Source organism: Phyllostomus hastatus, unplaced genomic scaffold, assembly GCF_019186645.2.
Source record: "Phyllostomus hastatus isolate PE091 unplaced genomic scaffold, TTU_PhHast_1.1 phas_contig_210, whole genome shotgun sequence".
In the NCBI taxonomy this organism is placed as follows: domain Eukaryota; kingdom Metazoa; phylum Chordata; class Mammalia; order Chiroptera; family Phyllostomidae; genus Phyllostomus; species Phyllostomus hastatus.
The window spans coordinates 38031098-38042096 of record NW_025333737.1 but is presented as its reverse complement, the minus strand read 5'-3'; the positions used below and the strand labels follow the sequence as shown (position 1 = coordinate 38042096).

General features: G+C 73.3%; 1 protein-coding gene across 4 annotated transcripts in view; it reads right to left on the bottom strand.

Annotated features, from left to right (window-relative positions):
• Nucleotides 1-861: 861 nt before the first annotated feature.
• The window catches only part of BAIAP2 (BAR/IMD domain containing adaptor protein 2), a 40504-nt gene continuing 30366 nt past the window's right edge, over nt 862-10999 (bottom strand). For 2 of the 4 annotated variants that reach the window (XM_045836632.1, XM_045836636.1), the window contains exons 8-14: nt 9898-10122; nt 9554-9749; nt 8791-8992; nt 8019-8087; nt 7475-7637; nt 6829-6863; nt 862-1289 (exon numbers count right to left, since the gene is read on the bottom strand). In XM_045836632.1, coding sequence (XP_045692588.1) covers nt 1220-1289; nt 6829-6863; nt 7475-7637; nt 8019-8087; nt 8791-8992; nt 9554-9749; nt 9898-10122 — 960 coding nt within the window. In that variant the 3' untranslated portion in view covers nt 862-1219. Of the gene's footprint in view, nt 1290-4600; nt 4646-6117; nt 6261-6828; nt 6864-7474; nt 7638-8018; nt 8088-8790; nt 8993-9553; nt 9750-9897; nt 10123-10999 lie in introns of those variants that run through there. The other 2 variants (XM_045836635.1, XM_045836634.1) reach the window with 2 other exon arrangements.

Genomic DNA, 10999 nt, shown 5'->3' with positions numbered 1-10999 from the left:
AACAGCCTTCAGGCTGAGTGTTTTCTTTGCACGCTCAGCTGTGCTGGGGGTGTGTGGCTGCGGCAGGAGCGAGGGCGCCCCCCCCCACTGCCCTTGGTGAAGGGAGACTGCCCTGGGCCCCTGCCCCCTTGCTGTGCCCAGGTGGGCTCTGCCCAGAGCAGAGTGGGGGACTGGCCTCGGGAAGGATGAGGAGGGGCCGCAGACACCCCCAGGAACCCTGCCCCCTGCCCAGAGCCTGTCCCTCAGCACAAGGGGGCGGGTGGTGGTGGTGGTGGTGGTGGTGGGTGGGCTGGGACGCAGGAGCGGTTTGAGGAGTTGGAGCTTCTGGGCACCCCCAGCCCAAGCAGCCACCTTATGCCCCCCCCTGCCCCCACCCAGCACACTTCCAGCTTCTGGGAGGTGAGGGGCGGTATGTGCACTGACCCACCCTCTGCTCCCTGTCCTGGGCGTGGGCCAGCTGCTCAGAGGGTCCGGGAGGAGCCGCTCCGCCTGGGACTTGTCCCCAGGGCTGGTCCCCATGGCTGAACCCCAGCCACAGATGTGTGGTGGCATAGGCCCAATAATAAGGTCTCCGAAGTGTGGTATCGCTGCTGAAATGTGGAAGCCGCTAGGGCAGGGAGGCGGTGGCCCACCCAGGAATGCCGGGCCAGGAACCAGCCCCCACGGCGGCACACAGCTCGGGGGCCCAGCCCGGGGCACCTGCCACCTGCCCTGGGGACAGAGAGCAGCGCTGGGGCCCCCGCAGCAGTCGTGGGTGGGAACGGGGCTCGGGCGGGGAGTTTAGGATGGAGAGGCTCCCCCGACAGTCACCCCCAGGGCTGCCCCCACCCGCCGACAGATCACAGCAGGGGGCGGGGGGGGGGCAGTCCGTTTATTGAGCAGACACCAAGGGGCTACGGGCAGCGTGGGGGCGGGGGCCAGACTCCCCTTCAGGCCACATGCTGACGAAGGTCCTTCCCTCACCTGGCGGGCTCCGCTGCCCACGGCCCAGCCAGCAGGCCCCTGCCGCGGTCAGCCCCTGCAGCGCTCTGTGGCCACGGCCCAGGTGCCCTGGGCTCGAGGGAGCAGCCGGGGCCCAGCCCAGGCTGGACTGCAGCGGGTGTGGCGCGGGCAGGCGGAGGGGTGGGCGGAGCTCTGAAGGGCGACCACGTGGGCAATAACGAGAGTGCTTCCAGGTGGGGTGGGGGAGGGGGCCGGTGCAGGGGCACAGGTGTGGCCGTCAGCTGAGGAGGGGGGCAGACCTGTCCCTGGTCACCGTCGGCTTCAGCTGGACGCTGGCGAAGGGGTTCCTGAGGAGAGGAGGAGAAGGAGAAGGGTGTGAGTGCGGCGGCCCCTGGGCTGCCCTGGGGGCCACGGAGGCGGCCGGGAGAGCCAGGGAGGAGAGGGTGCCGTCCCCGCCCTGCCCTGTCCGCACCAGCCCCGGGCCCCAGACCGGCCCCTCCTCCGCCCCCCGCGGGCCCCCATCAAGTCTGGGGAGCCTCCTGCAGGGCTCGGTGGCTGCCCACCTGCGAACACAGACTCAGCCCGGCCGCCCGGCCCGCGCGTCCTGGGTCCCAGGGGGGCCCGGGCCCGCCCCCCGCCGACACGGCAGACACGAGGCGCGGGCCCACGGGCAGCCACGGGGCCCACGGGTGACGCCCACAGCTCCTGCGGAGGGGCGTCGGCCTCCCGTCGCCCCGGGGAGCCACACCCGCCCCCGCATGCCTGGGGCTGCAGCGGACGGACAGATGGACGGGCCAGACGACAGGCTGAGATGGAACGAGAGGGGGAGCACGAGGGGCCGGCGCCCGGCCTGGTCCCGGGGGGCTCAGGGCGGCCTCGGGGGCACAGCACAGATGGCGCGGCGACAACACAGGGCTCAGCACGGACGGGACCACACTCCGGGCAAAGCGGGCGGCACCGCGGCCGTTACCTGGGGCGGGGCTGCTCCTGGCACGGCGGGCGGCGTCCACGGGAGCTGGCGGGCCGCGGGCAGGGGATGGGGGGGTGGGACTTAGCGTTTTCTACGGAACAGACGGAGCTTTGGACGGACACTTTACAGGGGCGAGCTGCTGCGAGCAGGCTGGCCACGACGGCTTCTGCGCCTGAAGGTGACATCTGAGTCGTTTGTCAGGTCTTCTGATTCGGGGCGTCACCGCCCCAGAGGAAGGGCCCCCTTCCAGGCCCGCGGGGGACCGCAGGCTGCTGGCCTGAGCCTCTCTTCAGCTCTGGTCTCCGCGGACGTGGGTCGGGGTCGTGGGTGGGACCCGGGGAGGCCCCCGAGGCCAGGTCTGCCGGCACCAGTGGGACGCAGGGCACAGGGTGGCCCGTGCCCTGGCTGCCCCCGCCACTGGCCTGGGTTCCAAGGGGGGCTCCGTGCCCCTGGCCGCCCCGCCCTGGGTGAATGCCGGCGGTCTCGGGGGGCCGGTTCGTCCACCGACAGCCGGGGACCCAGCAGAGGAAGGAGCTCCGGCAACCGCGGCCGGGGACTGAGCGGTGCAGACCGTGGGTGTGGGCAGCGCCCTCCCGCTGACCCCGGGGCTCGCACCGGAGCGGGCCGGTGGCGAACACCCCTCCACAGGGGCCGCCTGGGGCCAGAAGGGCCCCCCACCCACAGGGTGTGTGGCCTCTGCCCCGACTTCCTCATCTGCCCCCGATCCGGCGTGGCGGCCACCTGCCCACCCACCGGCCCTCCCTCCAGGCCCCTCGCAGCCCGGAGACCCCGGCGAGCCGGCGCTCCGAGCACACAGCGCCAGCGGAAGGGCACACAGTCCGTCCCGACACCCGCCCCCTCCGACACGTCCCTCCCATGGAAGAGCCCGCTCACGAGCCGGCCCCGCGGGGTGCCCCTGGGACCCCAGGCAGGGGCCGGGGTCAGCACTCCGACGGCAGGGCGGGACAAGGTTGGGACCCTAGGCCCCGCCCCCCTGCAGACCCTCCGCCTGCCGCACACCGGTCTCGGCCAGGGCCGGCGCCAGGCCAGGCTTCCCCCTAGCAGCTGGGGTGCGGGGGGGGGGCCCTCACGGGGCTCCGAGGGCACAGCTGTCCCCTTTCCGAGCGCCCCTGAGCTGGGACACAGGCGTGACCAGCGGAGGCTCCTACACCACGAACGGACTCCTGCTCCAGACACAGCAGGCCCGAGGCCCCGCAGGGCCGAGGGGTGGGGCGGCCCACAGGGCCCCCGAGCCACAGGGGGTCCCGCCCCACTGCCGCTCCGACCACCGCCGAGGGGCAGCTTTCAGCCCCACGCGTGAGACGCGCCTGGCTGCGGGGGTCGGGGTCGCGGGGCTGTCCCTGAGCCCACCGTGCGAACCCGAGCGGCACTTCCGGAACACCCGCGCCCTGACCGACAGCAGCCCGCGCCCTCGGGGGCGTCGGAGCCAGGAGGCCCCAGCCCGGCCGTCTCCACCCCGGCCTGCACTTCCTCCCCGGCCTCCTCACCCTGCAGCCGCCGGCCCCTCTGGAGCTGCGTCTTCTGGGCGCTCTCCCTCGCTGCCCGCTCGCGCAGAGCTGCGCGGGCCACGCAAGCAACCGGGGCCAGCTTCTGGGACCCCACCCCCAGCTGCGTCATCGGGCCGGGCCCGCGCCGTGCGCGCCTGGGGCTGAGCTCAACGCCCGCCCACTTCGCCGGTGCCTGCCTGCCTCGCCCCGGGTGTGCCCGACACCAGGGGCTGCTGCCCCTGAGCCTTCAGCCTTTCCGGGGCCTCCAGAGGCAAGGACGCCGCGGCCCCACTGGCCTGGAAGGACCACGGGCAGCGAGGCCGGGGGCAGGCCACCGCTGGGCTGGCGGCCACTGGGCCACAGTAAAAGCCTTTCTCCCCAGAACTTTCCGGAACTCCTACCACCCCCCGTCACCCACACAAAGGCGGTGACAGGGCAGCCACAGCACAGGGCTGCTGGGTGGTCTGGCCCCTGTAGGGAGGGAGAGGGTGACACCCGGTGGGGACAGACGAGCAGCAGGGGCCCCCGGGATAGGAGACACAGGGACCCAGCAGGGTGGGCTCCCACGTCCCTGCTGGCTGTCCGAGCTCGCCTTCTGCAGACAGGGCAGGACGGTCACCAGGAGGGGCCGGAGACAGTGGGCAGGCACGGCGGCCGAGGGCCAGTGTGGGGAGCTGGGCGTAGCCTCCTGGAGCAGGTCGGGGCGGGAGCACCGCGGCCGCCTCCGTCCCCAACCCCCAAGGGGGGCCCACAGGCTCCTGCTCCCCGCCTGTCACGCCCCCTGACCCCCACCCCCGGAGACTGCAGCACCCCCACCCCCCAGGGCAGGCTCGGACCCACACCCACGCCCCCGGGGCCACTCAGCCGAAGAGGCCCCAGGTGTGATCGGCGAGCCCGCCTTGATCGTGGCGGAAGCACCCGGCAGAGGCAGGCGAGGAGCCCGGGTAGAGTGCAGGCCAGACCCTCGCCCAGCAGCGGAGGCGGTGGCGGCGGTGCGGCCCAGACAGGAAGCCCCAGAGCCCGAGGAGCGACCCAGGGGAAGCGCAGGCCCGGAGCCCTAAGCAGAGCAGGGGGCCGAGCCCCGGCCCCGCCCCGACGCCCGGTGGAGGCCCGAGGGCCGGTCCGCAGCCCCTGCGCACGCGCGCCAACGACCGACCAGCACCGGAACCCCCGCACTTACTAACTCGCGACGGCGGCTCAGAGCCTGGCCACTTCCACGTCGGGGCTGCAAGGGAGGAACAGGGCTGTGGTTTCGCGGCGGCTGCGGCCCGAAGGCCGGGGGAGGGGGGCTGCCCAGGGGTCGACGCGCACGGCAGGGGGCCCAGGCGACCCTCGGGGGCAGCGGCGTGGGGCCCCTGTGGGCGCTGGAAGGAGGCGCTACACCCGGCTCGATGCAATAAATAAAACTTTTATTCAAACCACTGCAGTACAGGGCACAGTTCGGATTTTAAAAAAAGAAACGGGAAAAGTATCTCCAGCGCTTCACATCTCCGCACGAGCTCCGTGTCTTGTGCCTGCGTCCGTCCATCTGTCCGTGTGTCCGACGCGCGTGGCACCCGGGGTTCGGGGCCTGCCCGCAGGAGACCCCCCCACTCGGCTCTTCCGCGCGGATCCGGGTTCTGGCTTTGCGAGTTCCTCAGACACAGGAGATCTGTCCCGTCCCGAGTGGCTTCCGCCACGCGCCCCGCCGGCCACGCCCTGGTCCGAGGGGGGCTTTGCAAAACCGCGGCGTCGGAGCAGCATCCACCGTGTCCCGAGGGAGGGGGGGCCTGGGGGCTGCCCCCCGCTGCCCGCATTCAGGGAGTGAGGAGGCAAAACCAGTAGCCTCTGAGTCCAGCACGTCTCTTTCTGAAGCCACCAAGACACACAAGAAGACAAGTGTTTGGGGGGGGGCAGGGCTGCCCACTTCCCCCGGGGTGGCGGGCGTGCGGGCGGGGTGCCCGAGGCCGCCCTCCCGACGGTCCTGCCGTGCCCCCTGCCCCGTGCAACCAGGTGGCCGACACCCTCACGGGGCCGGTTCAAGAGCCGGTCTCCAGCACGCGTGGGGTGGGGTGGTCTCTGGAAGTCTTTGGAATGTCCGTGTGCAGCCGGGCAGGGCCTGCGCCCGACCCCCTCCCACCAGGGCACCGGGTGAGGCTGCCACGCCCGAGGTGACGCTCACGCCCCGGTCCCTGTGCACTGTCCAACAGCGTCCCCAGAGAAGGCAGGTCCGGGCCCCGGCCTCCCTCACAGGAGCGGCCAGCTTCCTCAGGAGGCCCCAGACGGGGGTGGCCCTCGGACAGCGCCCACGGGGCCGGGAGCCTCCGGGGGCCCCGCCTGTCCTGACAGACGGTCAGCGTGTGCCGGGGGAAGTCAGATGCATAAGTAACAGTACGTACACCGGAGTCCATGCATATCTTTTTGTTTCCAGGAAAAAAAGTCCTTTCCCTGTTTTCAAAATTTTTTTTTGTTTTTTTTTTTGTAAGGTTTTTCTTTTTCTTCAAACTTCACAGCTGGCTTGTGGCGAGCCTTCGGGAAGGGGCGGCGTGTCTCAGCGCAGCGGGCGGGGAGCAGAGGCCGGGCCGCCCGCCTCGCCGCGGGGCAGGACACCGGGGGCGTGTAAACACGGGGGCGGAGCTGGGCAGCACCATGGGCCCTGAGGGTCTCAGGGTCGGGGGTCACCAACCAGAAGGCGGGAGGGGGCGGGCGGGGGGGGGGAAGCGGCCCGAGAACGAGCCGACGAGCGCGGGAGGAGAGGCGGCCGGAGGAGAGCAGACGGCGGGTGGGGGGGCGCGGGCTCTCCCGAGCAGCGGCTGCCGGGGCGGCGTCCTCACACCGTGGACACCAGCGTGCCGCTGCCGCTGCGGACAAAGCAAGGACAGCTGCCGGCCACACGCCTGCCCCACGGCGGCGGCCGCCTTCTCGGCAGCTTGGGGTCGGCCGGCCACCGGGTGACCTGGCCCTGGGGGTGGGTGGCAGCGGAGGCCCCGGAGCCCGGAGGGCGGAGCCCCTGCTGTCTGCGCCGAGCGGGCAAGGCAGACCTGGACGCCGGGGAGCGGAGCCACGGAAGAGCCGGGTGGAGGGGCCGCCGGGCCCCCTGGGGGTGTGGGGTGGCGGCAGGGACCGGGCTCCGGCATGAGCACCCGCTCCCCCCACCCGCGGGGAGCAGAGAAGCGGCGCTCCGGGGGGGGGCCCCCCGTCACAGCCCGTGGGACCCGGCCCAAGCCCGGGGAAAGGGCACCCTGCCCCTCAGGGGCCTGCGGGCTGTCAGGGCGGGGGCAGGACGCGAGCACCCCTGCCCGGCTCACCCTGACCCGCAGGGAACACTGTTGGGTCTCCCACCAGGCCCCCCGCCCAGGGGGTGCGCCAGCCCAGCCTTCGGGGGACCGCTCCCCACGGCTCCCACGCGCAGCCCCGAGAGCCCCTTACCTGCTCACAGCCCGGGCCCCGTAGTCGTCCAGGCCCTGGGGGGAAAGGCAGGCAGGTCAGGCCGGAGGCCCTGGGGAGCCAGGCGGGGTCTCCAGGGTAGGGCCCCCGCACACACACCCGACCCCCCAGCAGAGGGACGCCTGTCTCCAGGAGTCCCCCGGGGACTGTGCCCCCTCACACCCACGACCCAGGCGGGGCAGACCACCTACTGCCCCCCCACCCCCACCCCACGCGTCTCCCACGGCAGGCGGGCCGGGGCCCGTGAGCGCCACAGTGGGGAGCCGCCTGCAGGTCACTGAGGGGGGGTGTTGGTGCCTGAGGGGCCGCCCCAAGGACCCAGGACCCCCGACCAGCGGTATGCGGGCTGGAACGCAGGGCTGACAGAGGCTGGAGCGGGGAGAGCGGTCGCAGACCACCTCCAGCGAGCCCGGGCCGGCCCAGGGCCGCCGAGGGGCATTGGAGACACCCCCCCACCCACCCCCCAGCTCTCGGCACCCACACCCACCCCAGAGGCTGGGAAGGTCCCGCAGCTCCTGGGCGGGGGGAGGGTCTCCCGGACACCAACTCCGCTGTGACGCTGCGATGCCCAGGCTCACGTCCAGCCTTCGAGGCCCAGACACCCCCGCCAGGCCCCTCTCGCGCTCACCTGGGAGAAGGCGGGCACGGCCACGCTGTAGGGCCGCTGCTTGAAGCCGCCGGCCGTCTGCGCGGGGAAGCCCCGGGAGGCCGTGCCGTAGTCGGGGGGCGGGAGGGCCAGGTCCTCCTTGTCCAGCAGGTTGCCCGTGCTGCTGCTCTTCCCCTGCTGCAGGCTGCGGGCGGGGGCAGAGGGGGCGGGGCGGATGCTGGGGAGGCTGGTGTGTGTCCCTAGGGAGGGTCGGCCCCCCCCCACTCCGCAGCTCCCAGGGCAGGTCCCCCGCTCTCCTGAGGACCCCTGCAGGATCTGGGGTCCCCCTCCCATGCCCTGCCGGCAGCAGATGGCAGCAGGGCGTGCCCTGGGCCCAGCGCGGGGAGGAGCCAGCCCCGTCCGACCATCAGGCGCGTGGCTCTCAGGCCGCGGGAAGCCCGGCCGAGCTCTACGTCCATGGGGCCTGGGGGGCCTCCCTGAGTGGCGCCACCCACAGCACCCCTTCCTCCCGCAGCCCCCCTCCGGAGTGGAGGGCCGCCCGCTCACCCAGGGCGGCCACCCTCACCTCATATGCAGCCTGTCGCCGCCGTCGCCGTCCAGCACCCGGGTGTAGGAGAAGGGGAACCAGCCTCGCCTGGAATGGAGGGCTCGGTGAGAGCAGGCAGGGCGCCCCCGGCCCCCCAGTCCCCCGGCCGGGACACACGCCAGTGCTGCAGGAACACCAGGACACCCCGCCTGCTCCCTGGGCATGCCCGGCTCTGCCGGGCTGCAGGAAGGCGCCGGGACCCGAGGGGCAACCCCACAGGAGGGTCCGGGAGGGAGGCGTCCCTGCTGGGAGCCCCTCCCAGGGCGGCGGCCGCCTGGAGGCAGGAGCAGAGGCCAGCCCCGCCCCTCTGGGACGTGGGCAGGGGCAGGGCTGAGGGTGCCCCAGCGGGGACTCCCTCTCACCGACAGCTGCGCCCGGACCACAGTGGTGGTGGTGGGGGGCGGGGCAGGGTGGAGCCCCTGACTGGCAGTCCCCGGCCGTGCCCATCACGAGACGCCACGGAGGCGTGAGCTCTCGGACCCCAGCTCTGCCCAGGAGAGACGTGGGGGAGGCAGCGAGGCTTCCGGAGGAGGAGCTGACCTCCGCCGGCGGGGGGCCGCAACTGCCAGCAAGGAAGGTGCCAGGGACGCCAAGGGCCCCGGGCAAGGGGGCGGGTGGGACGTGTGGGCGGAGCCTGCGCCGCCCAGGTTCCATGCCGTGAGGTGGCGACCCCGGCGGTCCCCCCAGGGCCCAGCGCCACCAGCACCCAAGGGCCGGGGCAGAGCCGCCCTGGCGTCCGGGGCGCACTCACATCTTCGTCTTCTCGCTCTCGCCGTAGTGCCAGCCGTCCCGGGCCTCGGGCACCAGCAGGGTGATAAGGTCGCCCTCCTTGAAGCTCAGCAGGGTGCTGTTGTCGCCGGCGGCGTGCGAGAAGATGGCCTTGACCCGCATGCGGCCGTTGCGCTCCAGGCCGGCCGCCATGGAGCTGGAGCGCGGCAGCGTCTTGTTCTCGGCTGCGGGCCACAGGGCGGCGTGAGGGGCGCCCTGCCCCAGGTGGGGGCGAGGGGGGCCCCCCGTCCCATCACCCCGGGGCGGCCTGGAGATGGAGCCTCCACCTGGTGGACACCCGCCAGGCCCCAGAGCCGAGGGGACTCAGACCCTGGAGGGACCCGGGTGCTGGGGCTGTGGAGCAGCTGGGACCCGCCCCCGCCCTGTGGGCGGGGCCCGCGCCTTCCCACTGGTGGGTCGGGAAGCCCTCCGGCGAGGCCCCCTGGGGGTGGGCGTGTCCCAGGCGAAGGGGCCCCGGGGGGGCGGGAAGGCTGTCCCTCATCTACTGACGCCGGCCCAGCACCACCCGCTACTCTGGGCAGCGCCCCGCCACCCACCTGGCCCAACCGGGTTGGGGGGGAGCCCTGAGGGAGGCCGAGGGTCCAGGACGACGTCTGGAAGGGGCCCCCAGGGCGGTGGCCGCGCATTTGCACGTGTGTGAACCTCGGGGTCGCCCCCCCGCCACCGCCGGTGTGCCCTCGCTCGTGGGCGCGAGGCTGGGCCCGGGGCCCCCGCACGGGCCTTACTGGTGGCGTAGCTGTTCTTCGGGGCCACGCTCTTGCGCACGGGCAGCGTGTTGGAGTAGGAGTCGCTCATCTTGGTCTGCGGCGGCGGCGTGGACTTGGGCTGGGCCCCCTTGCGGTCAGTCCAGGGGCTGTAGTCCTCGCTGTCGGGGCCCGAGACGCCGTTCATGATGGGCGCGCCCTCCTGGGCGGACAGCCGCTGTGGGGAGAGGCGGCGAGGGCGCGGGGTCGCAGAGGGGCCGGGCCGGCGTGGAGGGCCACTGGGCCCGGCGGGATGCCGACCGCCGCGGGGGGCCGACCCCCACCCCCACCCCCACCGGCTCTCCCAGGGCCACGCACGCACTCACCCCCACGAACGGGGCCAGCTCAGGGGGCACCGGCAGGGGCTTGGCCCCGGGGATGGGGTCGGAGATGAGCAGGCTGGACTTGGAGGCCGACAGGGCGCCGGGGAGGACGGCGCCGTCGCTGTTCGCCAGCTGCTGCATCAGCTGCACGGCGCGCTCCGGCACCTTGTTGGGGTCGGCGCAGGCCTGCTGCCACAGCGGCAGCTTCTGCGCCAGCAGCTCCTTGCCCTGCAGCAGAGGGGGCGGGGAGGGCGGGGTCAGGGCCGGCTGCGGGCTCCGGTGCCTCCCGAACCCCCCATGCAGGGGCCCAACCACGGTGTCCGGGTGCAGCCCCAACCCCACTGGGTGCCACAAGGCTCCTCGTGCGGCCGTGCCCCAGGGCAGTGGGGGGACCGGCTGCTGGGCACAGGCTGCGGGCCTGCCCTGGAGTCCCAGCCCACGGCCTGCACTCTCTAAACCTACCGGAGGCCAGGTCCACATGCCTGGGAAGTCAGGCGTCACCTCAGAGACAGTGGCACCCCGAGGACAGTGGCTTTCCCGGCCTGCAAACTCTCTCCCTGACCCGCACCACAACCCGGCTGCCACCAGAGGGCGCAGGTGCCCGCTGCAGCCTCCCCCACTGCGGACCCGGAGGCTGGCCGAGGGCGAGCCCAGGGCAGGTGGAGGCCGCACCCACCTCACGTCCCAGCTGCCAGCGGGCCCTCCCGGCTCCCACAGGGCCCCGGGCCCGGCTCTGCCCTTGCCGTACACCTGTGGCGGCTGCACTGGGGCAGGCCCGGGCAGGCAGGCAGGCAGGGGCCTCTCCCAGGAGAAAGGCAAGTGTCTCCCTGGTGGCGCGGCCACAGGGACGAGCACGTGCGTGAGAGAGTGCACACGTGTGTGCCCACTGGCCGTGGAACCCCGTCAGCCCCAAGTACTCGGGATGTTCTAGCCCCTGCCTGTGGGTGGGGGGCACAGGGCCCACCCAGGCTGCCCGCCCGCCCGTCCAGGGGCCCATGCCCGGGGCAGTCAGCCGGCCTCACCAAGGGGTCCCCAGCAGCGTGCCCCCGAGGAGCCGGCCCTCAGCGGGGACCCCTCACAGGCCCTGACCTGGTCGTCCTCCTCC